The 15,778-nt window shown below is 45.7% G+C and overlaps 1 protein-coding gene across 3 annotated transcripts in view; it reads right to left on the reverse strand.

The window, feature by feature from the left end:
- The window catches only part of PSPC1 (paraspeckle component 1), a 319,494-nt gene that overhangs the window by 182,611 nt on the left and 121,105 nt on the right, over window positions 1–15,778 (reverse strand). For all 3 annotated transcript variants that reach the window (XR_004539827.1, XM_033948195.1, XM_033948194.1), the window contains exon 7: window positions 3,946–4,048. Coding sequence is in view for 2 of the 3 variants with exons in the window: in XM_033948195.1 (XP_033804086.1) it covers window positions 3,946–4,048 (103 nt within the window). In the remaining variant the exon portion in view is untranslated. The remainder of the gene's footprint in view (window positions 1–3,945; window positions 4,049–15,778) is intronic.

Consider the following 15,778-nt stretch of genomic DNA (forward strand, 5'->3'; position numbering starts at 1 on the left):
CGATGCCGTCGATCGTAGAGGCGGAAGAGTCGGCACCTCCCCCGACGACGCCCAGGTTTGATAGGGGGTTCGGAAGAACTCGTCCTGCTTCCTGCTATGCCCAGGACTGGGTGGCCCCGAAGGTGGACGCCACACTGAGTCATGGGGCGGAGTAATCGGTTCCAAGGGAGGCAGGTCACTAAACGAGGCTTTCCTCGAGGGGATGGGCTCCAAGGGAGGCATATCACTAAGGGAGGCCCTCCTTGAGGGAATCGGTTCCAAAGGAGGCACAGCACTAACGGAGGACCTCCTCGAGGACCCGGACACCGCTCACCGCTCCTCCTCGCCGAGCAACGAGGTCGTGCGGCGAGGAGGAGGAGGAGGGGGCGGTCCGCCCCTCGAAGCCGAAGCTGGGAGGTCACCCTGGATGGTGGCAATCAGCCGAGGCTCCATGGTCTGCATGAGCTCCACGAACTGAGCCTCCAGAAGGGACCGCAACGAAGCCGATATGGAGGGATCCGCACCAAAAGGGGGCCCTTCCGCACAGTCTCCGCGCTCCTTCGGTGCTGTGTGCTTCTGCTTGCTAGTCTTCGGCACCTTGAGCACCACCGGTGGAACTGTCGGGGTCGATACCTGCTCCGAGGAGACGGAGGAAGGCACCAGCGCCGAAGCCGGAGCCGAAACCGGTGTGAACGATGCCGGTTTCAGGAGGCCCGAAACAGCCAGGGAGGCAGAGGGCTTCGCGGAAGAAGTCGAAGCACCCGTCGATGTCGAAGCTGCAGGATCCGATGAAGCTTCCATCTTGAACATGGACTCCCACAGTAGACAGCAGCGCTTAAACGCTCTCGCCATCAGAGTGGAGCAAGGCCGGCACAATTTCGGGAAGTGATCCGGTCCCAGACACTGTAAGCAGCGTCGATGAGGGTCCGTGAGCGAAATCGTGCGCTGGCACTTGCTACACTTTTTAAAACCGGTAATCGGCCGGGACATAGGCCGGAAAAGCTCTGCCACAAGGTCGAAGGCGCGGGGCCCCAGCCACGCGGCCGACCCGGTATCGGAAGGAAAAAAAATTTTTTTTTTTTTTTAAAAAAAGAAATCAAAGAAAGAAATAAATGCACAGGAGAGCCAAAAGAACTCAACCCGCGGCAAAATAGAAGGTAAAAAAGAGATTCAATGGGCGCAAATTGAAGATAGACTTCTCAGCTCCGCGGAAGAAAAAGAACTGAGGAGACACGCCCGGAGCATCGGGCGGGAAGGCACTGGCGCATGCGCGGTGCGGGCATCTCGAAACTTCTGAGTTTCTTCAAGCAAGACATGCTTGCAAGATGTCCGTATTGGGGCTCTGTCGGATGACATCACCCACTAGTGAGAATACCTGCCTGCTTGTCCTGGGATAATTTTTATTACCTGGTAGTTCTCTTCCACCCAGTATGTGTGAGGCTTGTACTTCCGTTTTATTGAAACCTGGTGAAGATCCAGCCTCCTGTGGAGTTCTATAGACTGATTTCACTTTTAAATGTGGATGTTAAACTTTTGGCTAAAATTCTTGCTAATCGTTTAGCTAAAGTGCTTCCCTTTTTAGTGCACGTTGATCAATTGACCTATGTCCCTAAAAGACAAGTAGGGGATAATATTTGTAGGACCTTGAATGTTATCTGGGGGACTATCAGACCTGGTCTAAATTGTTACTTTTGTCTTTGGACACTAAAAAGATGTTTAACCAGGTTCGATGGGATTTTTTTGTGGCAGGTCCCTCGTAAGATGGATTTGGGGGCTGGTTTTTGCACTGGGGTACAATAGCCATCTTTCTCTCCCTGCGATTATGCAGGAGTTAACAAATTTTGGTAAAGTTTCAGGCTTTAAGGTTAATTTTGACAAATCTGAAATATTGGGTATTACCACTACTCCAGATGAAGCAGCTCATCTTCAAATCTCTTTTCCCTTTCGGTGGGCTCTCTCTAAGATTCATTATTTGGGAGTTCAGATTCTAAAAGATCTGCATCTTGAATTTTCTTTGAATTATGATATTTTATTTCATGCTATTTGCTCCGATTTATCTCAGCAACCGTTTTGGTTATCCTAGTAGTAAAGGGTAATGGCCCTGAAAATGAATGTGTTATCCAGTTTGCTCTTCTTGTCCCAATCTCTGCCTATTTTAGTACCCCGGGGTGCCATTGAAGTGTTACAGAGATATTTACATAAGTTTGTTTGGGGTAATAAATTTCCTCGATTGGCCAAATCTGTTCTTTGGCAAGGACCTGAAATAGGGGGGGGGGGGTTTCCTAATTTGCAATGGTATTAATGGAAGGCCCAATTTAAATTAATGTCTGACTGGGAATTTAGTACTTTTAAACCTAGGGTTCTTTTAGAACAAACTAATTCTCCTGTTGTGTCTTTGGATCATCTTCTTTGGTTGTCCCGGTCTTTAAAGACCTTGTTCCAGGACTTTCTAATCCCTATGTTCCCCCTTTATTAATATTGTGGAAGAGTGTGAGAAAGAAATTTAGGGGGCCTTCCAGGGTTTCATCAGTGTTTTCTATTTGGTTTGAGCCCATGTTTCAGGCGGGAAGGGAAGGGGGAGTCTTTTTGCATTGAGAGAAACTTAGGTTAATTTGATTTCATCAGTTTATAACTATGGGGAAATTTATACCTTTTGATGAGCTTCAGGAGACCTATCAGCTCCTTCCTGGAGACATTTTCACTTATTTACAAGTGAAGCACCTTATTGCTTGCCAGGGATGGATTTGAGAGGACCCTGACAATCTACAGCAGGGGTCTCAAAGTCCCTCCTTGAGGGCCGCAATCCAATCGGGTTTTCAGGATTTCCCCAATGAATATGCATGAGATCTATGTGCATGCACTGCTTTCAATGCATATTCATTGGGGAAATCCTGAAAACCCGACTGGATTGCGGTCCTCAAGGAGGGACTTTGAGATCTCTGATCTAGAGCATCTTGAGAAGTTTTGTTTAGATTTGGGGAAATTAAAAAGTCCTATTTCTGTTTTAGATAGATTTTGGAACAAGCAGGAATTTCTCCGAGAATCTCGGCGAGAGGGAGAATTAGAAGGGCTTGAGCATGCGCAGATGCATGCTCAAAGCCGGCAGAGGCAGGAAGAAGATCTTCAAGCGGCACCGTCACGCCCTGTGGGCTGCATGCCGGTGCCTGATGGGGGGGGTGAGTGGGGGGTGAGTTAAAGTTGGTCGGGCAGGGGGTGCCTGTTCACGCAGGGGGGGTGCCGATTCGAGGGGGGGGCCCTTTGAAAGTGGGGGAGAGCGATGCCGGTTCACGTGCCGGTGCCAGACAGGGGGGTGAGTTCAAGTTGGTCGGGCGGGGAGTGCCGGTTCGAGCAGACGGGGGGGGGGGGAAGAAGCACCGCTGGCCTCAGGGATAGGGTCGGGTGGGAACGTATCAAAGCGAGTTTCCATTATTTCCTATGAGGAAACTCACTTTGATATAAGAGTATTTTGGTTTACGAGCATGCTTCTGGAACGAATTATGCTCGTAAACCAAGGTTCCACTGTATACTAAATACTTTAAAAACGATTTACTAAAGGGTTTACTATTTTTATTTACCAACTCAAAAATACTTTTCCACCATGGTTATGATTAATACATGTTCTGCAAGATATTTTTTTATTTAATAAATAAAACAAGAAATAAAAATCTAAGAAAAATATTTAGCTGCAACTTGGAAACTATTGCTCTGGAATACTCTGCAGCACTTGTAAAAGTTTATGCAAAACAAAAACAGTAAGAACAAAAAAAGGTAGAATTAAAAAGTTATTTCTCAACCACTCTTCAAATTTTTTTTGCCATACAGTGTATTTAAAGGAGAAGTAAAATACTGGCAATATTCTGACAAGACAAGAAAACATTAACTGCCTATTTCAGTATCTACCATAAGTTGAGTAGCTATTAAACAGAACTGTGCCCAGCAAGGTTTAATTAAAACATTGTTACTTACATTATCCATGAAGTTCGATTTATATCCTTCTTGACGTCTCAATTCATCCTGTTCCCTCTGGCGTATGATCTCTTCTTCACGTCTTCTATGCTCCTCCTCATGCCTGTAAAAACACAAGGGTCTCCTCCTTAATCAAATTTACACGTGCATGTGATTTCTTTTGGATTTCAACTTACAGCGGTAAAATTTAATGATGCAGATGTAAACTACATAAATTTAGAGTTATTAAAAAAAAAGAACAAACAAACTACATCTGAATGAGATGAGATTGCTGCGTAAATAGTTACCATGTTCAAAAGGTAGCAAAATACCCCTCTATACCATTACAATAATGGATTTTGGATATAGGATCTGTATTTAGATTTGATTTATACTTTAACTCCTATATATGAGTGGTCGTTATCAGTAAGTTTTGAGCCACACAGTGCAGAACTATTACACTGATCCTGTTGAGACCTGAAACCCTGAGATCAATGTAAGTTATCACAACACAGCTTAAAACCAGGGTGGATTTGATTTAAATCAAATAGATTTAAATCGATTTAAATATTAGTCAGAAAGACTTGATTTAAATCATGCCTGTGGTATTATGAATGAATTAATGGAATTATTTTACCAAAAATTTAAACATTGCAGAAATACACAGCCTCATGATACATACCGTATTTTTCACTTCATGAGATGCACTGTTCCCCCCTCCCAAAAAAAAAAAAGTGGGTGGAAATGTTTGTGCGTCTTATGGAGTAAATAAAACAAAATTTTGCCATGGCCACCCGATTCTGCTGGTTTACTGTCATGTGGCTTCGGGGGCAGTTGGCTTCCTTCCCCTTGCGATGCCAAAATCTGGCCCTAGGGGGAGGAAGCAAGTGGCATCGACTGCATAAAGTTTACTTCAGCACTGCGGCCTGAGTGCAGTGCAGGAACCGCTGTCTATAGCGGTTGTTACATCAGCACTGAAGCACAGTTCCCTCCAGGTCCTAGTGCCTCCCTTTGAATACAACCAGTGCTCCAGAGAGAAAACACTTGCTGGTAAAAATGTTCAGTAACTTAATTTCGTTGTGGAGTCTTGCCGGCTCTTCGTGGTTTGTTTGTTTTTGAACGCGCCAGAGTGCACAGGCAGACAAGGCCAAAGCAGCCTGTTAGAATGCTGCCGGCCCGATGCTACTTAGGGAGTAAGTTGGGCTCGCAGCCAGGTTCCGAGGGGAGGGAGGAAGGATGGGGATTCAGCTGCATGGCGGGTGTGGGTGCTCGGGGGGGGGAGGGGGTGCTCTCTCAAGGGTTCTGCTGCAAAAGGGATGGGAGGGAGGTAAGGGAAACTGCCGTCGAATCCCGGGACTAGGGCTTATTTTGGGGGTAGGGTTTATATTAAGACCTACACTGAAAATCCTGCTAGGGCTTATTTTCGGGGTAGGTCTTATTTTCAGGGAAACACGGTAGAACAAAATCAGCTACTCAGTTGGAGAGAGATACCAGGCAGTGAGAGCCAGTGAACGTAAGTTGGAGTGGATGAGGCATCCCTCGTTCTAAGTGATAAGAGTTGGAAAAATATCCAGAGGAATGGGTTCCATGACACAGTTGAAAAAGAAGAAGGAACCAGGGCTGTCTGGGCCACCTAGAAGCAATGAGAATTATAGTCGCTGGCTCTCATTTGAATTTGATTAGAAGTTTCCATATTAAGGGTATCACAGGAAAGGCATAGAGAAATTTGTCTATCCAGTCTAAGAGGAAGGCGTTGGATTCCAGACGATGTGGTGAATAGAGTCTGGAGCAATATTGCGGAAGTTTGTGATTGGCTAGAGAGGCAAAGAGCTCTATCTGAGGGGTTTCCCATGCGGAGTAGATCTGGCGTAATAGCTTGTTCGCTATTTGCTTGCGAGGTATACAGCTTTTAGAAAGATGTTTCAAGGAATGGCCCCATTCCATATTTGAGACACATTCTGACAAGGAACGCAAAACCCTGTGCTGCCTTGTTTGTTGACATAGTGCATAGCTATTTGATTGTCTGTGTAGATCAGGACCACCTAATTGAGAAGGCGATCCTGGAAAGTATGGAGTAAATTGTGAATTACTCGCAGCTCTAGGAGATTGATGTCATATGATTTTTCTTTAACAGTCCAAGACCCTGTGTGCGAAGGCCATCCAGATTAGAGAGTTGCGCGGGGACAGAAATCCCACCCGTCCCCACCAAAGTCCCACCCTTCCCCACCCGTCCCCGTGAGGACTCCCACCCGTCCCCGTGAGGAATCCCTCCGTCCCCACCCGTCCCCGCGAGGAATCCCCTCCGTCCCCGCAAGGAATCCCTTACGTCCCCGCCCGTCCCTATAAACTACAGAAATAGTTATTTCATTTAATTATGCTACTGAATTAAAGGCTCTGGTAGAAACCCATTTAAAAATAAGCAAAAAGACTTTATTAATTTGGAAATATTAATTGGGAAGAATACATACTTTGTAAACGGGTTTCTACCAGAGCCTCTAATGTTTATAAATTTTTATCAACACAACTAATATACTACTTTATCCTTAAGCAAAAAATTAAAAAAAAAAAAAAAGAATTTTTTTCCTACCTTTATTGCCTGGTTTCTGCTTTCTTCATGTTCTCATTCAATTCCTTCCATCCACTGCCTCTCTTCTCTCTGTGTCTTCCATTTGCTCTGTTACTGTGCCTCTCCCTTTCTCCCCCCTCCCAAATTGGTCTGGCACCCATCTTTTTCCCTCCGCTCCCCCCATAGTCTGGCACCTCTGCCTTCTTCCCTGCCAGCGTCTTCTTCCCATTCCCTCTTCCCCATTTCCTTTCAGTGTCCTTCTCCCCCACCATCTTCCCCATGTCCTGTCAGGCAGCATCCTTCTCCCCCCTCTGCCTTCCCCATGTCCTTTCAGCGTCCTTCTCCCCCCTCTGTCTTCCCCATGTCCTTTCAGCGGCCTTCTCCACCCCTGTTTTCCCCATGTCCTTTCAGTGGCATTCTCCACCCCTTTGTCTTCCCCAGTGCTTTCAGGGTCCTTCCCCCCCCTCCTCCTGTTTACCCCATGTCCTTTCAGCGTTCTTTTCCACCCCTTTGTCTTCCCCAGTGCTTTCAGCGGCCTTCTCCCCCCTTAAGCGTCTTTTCTTCTCCACTCCACCTTTCCTCCCTCCCTGCCTCCACCTTTGTGGCGCTTTTGCACCCGACCGACAACAGAACAGGCCCGGTTGGACAAATCTCCCTGTCCTGTAGCCGCGAATCTAAATTACCTTCTTACAGCAGCTGGAGTAGTGAAGCTGCTGTAAGAGGTAATTTAGATTCGCGGCTACAGGGCAGGGAGATTTGTCGGTCAGGCCTGTTGTCGGTCGATCGGGGGACCTGACCGGCTGTGCACATTCTCCGGGGCGGACCGCCCCCTCCCCCCTCTTTCGTACGCCATTGCCTTCTCCCTACCTGCCCTGCCGCACACAGCCGACCGGAAGTCTTCCTGATGTCAGCGCCGACGTCGGAGGAAGGGAGGGCTTTGCTTAAGCCCTCCCTCCGACGTCAGCGCTGACATCGGGAAGATTTCCGGTCGGCTGTGTGCTGCGACAGGGCAGGTAAGGAGAAGGAGACTACCCTCGCGGCTCGAGTGCACTGCGATCCAACCCCGCAGGAACCCCGCGACCCTCGGAGGCGTCCCCACGGGATCCCCGCGACCCTAGGGGGCGTCCCCACGGGATCCCCGTGACCCAAAGGGGGAACCCGCGGGATCCCCGTGGGTCCCGCGGGATTCCCGTCATCCCCGTTCCCGTGCAGCTCTCTAATCCAGATGAGCTTCCCATCCAGACATGGATGCATCTGTGGTTAACGTCTTCTAATGCGGAGGAACATGAAATAGAAGGCCCCTAGAGAGGTTTGCTGGGATGAGCCACCACTGGAGAGATTGACGGAGAAGTGAGGTGACCAAGTTGGTGGGAGAGTAGCTCTATGGCCTGAGACCATTGAGAGTCAAGAGTCCATCGGGGATCTCTAAGGTGAAGATGTGCAAATGGGGTAACATGTACTGTGGATGCCAGGAGACACATCATTTGATGTGCTTCGATGGTTTGCTGAGTAGACACTTGGTTGCAAGGACAAATCAAAGTTTTTGAGTCTCTACTGAGGAAGGTAGGTTCCTATGAATTCCAGTGTCTGAGTTGGTTGGAAATGGGATTTATGGTAGTTGATCAAAATCCAAAAAGCTCCAAGAGACAGATAGTTCAGTTCAGTGCTGTCTGAGCAGAAGGAGAGGATGCTTTTGTCAACCAGTTGTCCAAATAAAGGAATGCATGCAAGCCATAAGAGCGGAGTGTTGTAGCTACCACAACTAAACACTCTGCAGTGTTCTCCCCAGAAATATTTTCCAGCCGGGTGGCATGAAAAAGTAGCTGGGTAGGGCGGGGCGGGAAACTTGGTAATGGGGAAAATTAAATGTATACTATTTTTATTAGTTAATTTTTATTTTTCAATGCTCAATATGACTTCCTTTTTTAAGGTTTAACACTTGTGCCAGAATATTTTTACTAAATTTAAGAAGTATCCAATTCTAGAAGTGAATAATTAGATATTCACCCTCTTTCAAATGGTATAGAGGTTTAAAAAAGGGAAATGCGTTAATGAAGTCATTAGGTTCAATCTAACCATTTATTTCTGCATGAATTTAAACAACTAAAACAAAAAAGATAAATATAGCTCATCCAGTCATACAAGAAATGGCTGTACAACACCTCTAATAATGTTTTGATCACTAGGTTCCTTCCTGAGGTCTCACTGAGGATATGAAATAGATGCTATCCCCACTTCCAGACCTCTTCCACATAATTTATGGAGAGGTATTACTAAGCCTTGAAGGGCACCTGTGTGATTGCACTATAGCAAAATAAAAAAAGAAGCAGATAAAGATCAAAGAGCTAGGGCAAAACAGTATAGGTAAAGATGCAGGTAATAATTAGCAATGTATTAAAAATATTTTATTTTTATTTGCTTATAATGTCATTTGAAAGCTGCGTGATGATAATACCGTACAACTTTAATTTAATTCTTTATAATGTGTGTGTCTGTGTGTTGGGGGGGACAACACCTACGTCAACAGTAAAGTTTGAATAGGGTCATTAAATCCAGTAGTGTACCTAGTATATATGACAGCCAGTGCTAATCATTTTTTATAACAACCCCTTCCTCTATATAAAAAAAGATATTTTTAATAATAATCCATGAGTCACACAATAAGGGTGCATCTAGGAAAAGGCAGCATCTTAAACACGGCAGTGAGCACTAGAACCCAACACACGCATTGTAAAACTAAACATACCAGATCCTACACAGTCAATTGATCCTGTAGTCGATGCTAACAGAAAGCCATGTCCTTTTCATACACACAACACAGATACACCCACACCCTCGCCCAATATGGAATAATCACAAACTAAAAATAGAAATATGTAGTCAAAAGTTAAACTGAACCAAGAAACCAGACTGCATACAATACCACAGAAACATGACACATGCCCCCTAATAATGTGCAAAATATAAAGACAGTAGATGTAAATTTGAAAAAAAACTTCTACATAACAGTCACCACTTTACAAATTAACAAATTGAAATAAAATAATGAAAAATATGAAAATACCATTTTATTGGAGTAATCCATTTTTCAATTAGATTTCAGAGGCCAAATCTTTCTTCAAGACAGTACAGTAAACAGTTGTTATGGTATCCTGTCCTGACCTGAGGAAAGGGGTTTATTCCCCCCCAAAATTGCCTTATTTCCATTTCCTATTGATAAATTTTAATCAATACAGTTACAATACTACTTGATTCTACGTAAAGCAACAAAAATATTTTTTTTCTACCTTTTGTCGTTTCTGCTTTAGTCATCTTCTCTTCACTCTTCTTTCTATTCAGCATTTGTCCTCGCTCCCTTCCATGCAACATCTGTCCTCTCTCTTTGCCCCTTCCACCCAGTCTCTACACTCTCTCTATCCCTTCCATCTACTGTCCAACCTATCTCTGCCCCTTGCATCCACTGTCCACCCTATCTCTGCCTTTTCTATCCAGTGTCTGCCCTCTCTCTGTTCCATATGGTATCTTCCCTCTTTCTATATCCCTTCAATAAACTCTATATCCTGTGCCCTTTCTCTCCTTTGTACATGATTTATTTCAGCTTCAACCCCCTCTCCATTTTTTGTCTCCACCTCTCCCCTATGCTCTGGCATCTCTCGCTTCTCCTTTCCTTCTTTCCTTCCCACTCCACCCCATGGTCTGACATCTCTATCTCCTTCCCTTCTCTCCCCCCCTCTCCAGTATCTGCCTCCTGTCTTTCCCCTTTGGTCCAGGCCTCTCTCTTTCTCTCCGTCTTTCTTCTGTGAGGCGATCATGTTGATCTTGAACACTGAATAATTCTTCCACATTCTCCATATCACTGTACTGTAGTCTGGTCTAGCAGACTGCTTTGGCACTATTACATGGGTATTAGTAAATTCATTATGCATCAGCTTTCCACACAGAATGCCACAAGTCTCTATTTCTTGTGCTGTGTTTACATCTGCCAGCAGCAGAAACTTGTGAGACAGATCCCTTGGCAATACTACACTTCGGAGCCCTTTGACCATCTGGTTCTGTATGGTTGCAGGCTTTAAAGCTCTGTTTACTGGAGGAGACTGTCCAGCATACATAGTTGCATCACTCTTAAGGATCTGATCAGAGATTACATTAGACAAGGTGGTATTTTTAGGCATGGAAAAACAGGACATGTTCTCCTCAATCTGCTCAGATGCCTTCAAATGCCCTTTAATGTTCGTCTGATCGGGTTAAATCTTGCCTCCTGAGCTGATCTTCAAAGGAGAGCAGAGTGAGAGCTATATCGGCAGTGAGATCCGTTTTGGGCCGCATGTTGTGTAGGGCTGGACTAAGGCAAGTTGTAAGCTTCTTTCCATCGCTGGCCTTGTGACCCTGGGCAAGTCACTCAGTCCTCCATAGCCCCTGGTACGTTAGATAGATTGTGAGCCCACCGGGACAGAGAGGGAAAATGCTTGAGTACCTGATTGTAAAACCGCTTAGATAACCATGATAGGCGGTATATAAAATCCTAATAAAACTTGAAACTTGAAAACTTGACCTATCTTCCATAAGTCAGCAACGGAGGGAAGCTTACAACTCGCTGCTCTTGCTTGCTTCGGGCCTTCCTCGTTGCCGGGTCCTGCCTTCACGGAAACAGAAAGTAGGCAGGACCCGGCAGCGAGGAAAGCCCGAAGCAAGCAAGAGCAAGTTGTAAGCTGACCTGTCTCCTATAGCGAACCCATGCTCTGGGGCGTGTGCATACCGACTTCCCTTCTCTTCCCCCCTTGGGACGTGACTTCCGGTTTCGGAGAGAAGCGGCATGCACGTTAGAGCCCCGGAGCATGGGTTCATGTCGCTTGCTGGCGTTAAAAACTTAAAAAAAAAAAAAAAAAAAAGGTCAGGCTCCTGCGATTCAGGCTGTGCCGAGTCAGCCTGGTAAATCTCCAAGCCGGTAAGAAGGATTTTTTTTTAATGTTGAGCAGAAGGCGGCAGCAGCAGCAGGATTGCGATCGAGATTACAGCCGGGCGCTCATCTAAATTAGCTGGGCGGAACACCCGGATGAAAGGCCCTGGGGAGAACACTGCTCTGGGTGCTGATGCTAGGCCAAACAGTAGTACTCTGTATTGGAGATGATGCATTCCCATCTGAAAGTGGAGGAACTTTCTAAGGGCTGGAAGAATAGGTATATCTGTATATGCTTCCTTGAGATCGAGAGAGTTAAGCCAGTTGTTCTTCTCTAAGAAAGGATAGGAAGTACCTGGAGATAGCATGCAAAATTTCTCTCTGACTAAATACTTGAGGGCTTGGAGGTCGAGGATTAGATGCAGGCATCCGGTCTTATGAGGAAATATTTGGAGTAGAAACCTCAAGCTGTCTGCTGAGGGGGAACTGGTTCGATGGTATTCAGTTGCAGAAGGGCTGAGTTTTCTTGATGAAGAATGGAGGTGTCTTGGGAGTCACAAAAATACTTTCTTGGAGGTCTATGAGGAGGCATTTTGCAAAGTAGAGCATAGCCCTCTCTTATGACTTCCAAAACCCAGCTGTCAGTTGTGATAAGTGTATAACGATGGTAGAAATGGGTTTGACGGCCTCTGATAGAGAGAGGAGGAGACTGTGACGGTGAAACAATGGCTAGTCACTGGAGAAGGGAGTCAAATTTTTGCCGAGCAGATGTCTGGGATCTTTGTTGTCGAGGACATTTCTGGGAAGGTTGTCTGGAAGATATTGGCAGTAGATAGCGTCATTTATAAGAGAACTTGTATCTAGGAGTGTAGTACCTCCTAGGGGGGTTGAGGTTTGGTAGATTTTGCCATAGACAAGAGTGGACATACTTTGTTCATGCTTAAGTCATTTTTTGTGTGGCCTCTTGTATTTTCTCAGAAAAGAGTTTGCCTCCCAGACAAGGGATGTTTGCAACAGGGTCTTGTACATTAGGGTTTAGGTCAGAAACTCACAGCCAGGCCTGGTAACATATGGCAACAAAAAGAGCTGACGCCCTGTAGGTGATGTCAAATGCATCAAATACTGACCTGGCCATGAATGTCCTTGTCTCAAGCAAATTGTGGGTAGTATTCTGGAACTGGTCATGGAGATTTCCAGGAATATATTGTTAAAAAAAATGTCAACTGTTGGACTAACTGTTTAAATGTCATATAAAATTTATAACTTAACTAATGTTTAAGCCCATTACATTAATGGGTACTAGAATAGATTACTTTGATACAGTATGGCTATTCTTCTTATGTCTTACCCCCACATTCAGGCTCCCATTTTCCCTTTTACCTTCCCTATTTCCACCAACTTAAAAATCTGTCCCCTTTCTCTGTCCTTCACCTCCATAGAATGCCCTCTCCATTCCCCCTTACCCCATCAACTTTTAATTCTGCATTTTCACTTATTCTTCCAGCTCCTTTCTCTCACATGCCACCTTTTTAGCCCCCAGCTTCAGTCCCAGTCCTTTTCTCTCACAAGTCCCCTTTTGTAGCTCCCTTCTCCCACCTCTCCCTTTCAGCCCTAGCTTCAAACCCTTTTTAGCTCCCCAGCCCCCTTCTTCCATCTTTTCCCTTTCAGCCTTCAGCCTCCAGCCCCCTTTTTTCACATGTCCCCTTTTGTAGCTCCCTTCTCCCACCTCTCCCTTTCAGCCCTAGCTTCAAACCCCTTTTTAGCTCCCCAGCCCCCTTCTTCCATCTTTTCCCTTTCAGCCTTCAGCCTCCAGCCCCCTTTTTTCACATGTCCCTTTTGCAGCCTCCTTCTCACACATATCCCCATTTCTGCCCCCAGCCCCCTTCTCGTACACATCCCCATTGTCAGCTCCCAGCTTCTTTCTCTAACATGTTCCATTTTTACAATACCGACCCCAGCTCCAGCCCCCTTCTCTGACCTACCCTTTTTTTCAGCCCCTAGTTCCCTTCTCCTATTTTCTCCTTTTGCCTCTGAAGTGTGGCTTGGACCCTGGTCCAATGAAATCAGTTCCCATTCGCTCTGGAATATCGTAGGTTCAATTACAGCTCAAAGGTTGAAGCCTCGTCTCTTTTCACAATTCAATGAAATTACCGAATTGCCTGTCTTTTTTTTTTTTTTTTTAAATCTCTCTCCCTTTTTGTCTTTCCTGTTTGTGGCAGGTTGGTGTGTGCTCAGAAGGAGACCGAGAGTTTGGCTGGAGCCGCCGAAACGCATGTGGGCTGATCTTTATCTTTCCGTCTCTACTCCTCCTCTGTTTCTGAAGGGAGGATTTCGGGGGGGCTGTTACTCTAACTTCTTTGTTTTGTTTATATTTCAGAATCTTTTTCTGTCTTTGTTTTCAAAAGTTGTCTTTTGCTCTTTTTCGGATTCTATAATTCTCCTTCCTGAAAATGTTCTTTTTTTTTTTTTTAATCTCGTTTTCTTTCCTGCATATATCTTGAACCTGCAGCTTGCTGGTTCGGTTTAGTTTTTGCACAATTCACCTGGGAAATGTTTTAGAAAGTTTCAGACTCTTCTGCCCTCCCACCCCCCAACCTCCGTCTCTCAAACTTCAGAACCTGCTGCCCTCGCTTTATTTTCATGCTTTAGTTTTTGAAGTGTAATCTGAGGGGCATCTGCAGCATCGGACCAGGTCTCTGAGCCAAAACAAAGATCCCCAAAGCAGTGCTGAACACCTCAGCAGTTATATTGTACTGCACATGCAGAGGCACAGAGTTTCAATGCACATGCGCGCTAAGGGTTTTATTGTTATTGATATATGACTTGTGAGCATGGAATTTTGATAGTCGTCTTCCAAATTTGTCTAGGGTGGTTGCATTATAATGTATTTATTGAAAGATTTATGAAAGTATATTTTATATAGTAATACAATGACTCTTAAAATATTTTCGTTAAATGTAAATGGTCTAAACCATCCAATTAAGAGGAAAAAAAACGCTCTTGTTTTTAAAAAATCAGAATGCGGATATATGTTTTATCCAAGAGTCTCATCTGTCTGCTGAGGAATCCAAGAAGCTGGAGGGGAATTGGGTGAAGCATTGCTTCTTTGCCCCTGCGGTAAAGAAAAAAGCTGGAGTTGCTATTTTGGTTAACAAAAAATGTAACGCAGTGTTTAATTTAATTGTTTCTGATCCTTTAGGAAGATGGGTGCATGTTGACATGAGTATGGGTAATACTACTTTGGCGCTATTCAATGTATATGCCCCTAATTCGAAACAAATATAATTTTTTTTAAGTCTCTACAACAGTTGATTTTGCCACTGGCTGTTTCTAATTTAGTAGTGGCGGGAGATTTTAATGCTGTTATGGATCCTTTAGTGGATAAAAAAAACCTAGCAAAATTATAAAGTCACTAGTCGTTAAGCCCGTTACATTAACGGGTGCTAGAATTTATGTCTGTCTGTATTTTTCTTTCTGTCTCTTTCCTCCCTCCATTTCCCTGTGTAGCGCTGTCTCTGCTTTCTTCCTCAGTCTGCACTCTCAAGCTGTAACATTACTGCTTAGCTTTTTCTCCCTGCAAGCATCTCTGCTCTAGCCCCCTGTCCTTCTGTGACTGTCTGTGTGTCTCTCTCTACTTGTGCACTGTTTGTTTGTTTTTTTCAATCTCTCTTTAGCTCCTGATCCCCTCTCACTGACCCTTGCCGACTGCATGTAATTCCGGTTAGGTTTCCATGGCAACCCTGCTCGCGGGTCTGTTCGGTAGGGCCGTTTTTTCGGGTCTGCCGGCGCCGGGTGGGGAAGAGTCCTGGCTCCTTTTTTGGTTTGGGCGCGTGCAGAGGGGCTCAACAGCGCACAACCACCTTTCCTTCCCTCCCTCCATCAGGTGCAGTGCAGCTCCACCAATGTTAAAAGCAGCCGCATCGAAATCAGAGGCCTGCCACTGCCGTAGCACGTTCCCCTCTGCCTTGGTCCCGCCCCTTCTCTGACATATGGGACCGCGGCAGAGGGAACGTGTTACGGTGGCGGCAGGACTCCAATTTCAAAGCAGCTGCTTTTAACATAGGCGTAGCTGAACTGTACCTGATGGAGGAAGGGAAGGAACGGTGGGGCAAATTTCGTCAACGGCAGTCCTTGTGCGGTTCGAGAGAGGGGGGGGTGGAGTCGGCGACTTGCAGCTTCGCGTGCCTCCCATCCCCCCTTCCCTCCGGCTCCGCCGCCGATAGTCTCCACCTGCATTGCCCCTGGCGCAGCACTCACCGGCCCGTCGGGCGGGGAACGGAGGAACAGGTTCAGGGCTGCCAGGGGGGGAGGAGTGAGTCCGGCAGGAAGAGGAAGGCGGAGCAGGTGAGCCGGCACCGAAAAAAACTTTAAAGAGCCAGCCAGACCGTGAG

The sequence above is a fragment of the Geotrypetes seraphini genome, chromosome 6 (genome assembly GCF_902459505.1).
Source record: "Geotrypetes seraphini chromosome 6, aGeoSer1.1, whole genome shotgun sequence".
In the NCBI taxonomy this organism is placed as follows: domain Eukaryota; kingdom Metazoa; phylum Chordata; class Amphibia; order Gymnophiona; family Dermophiidae; genus Geotrypetes; species Geotrypetes seraphini.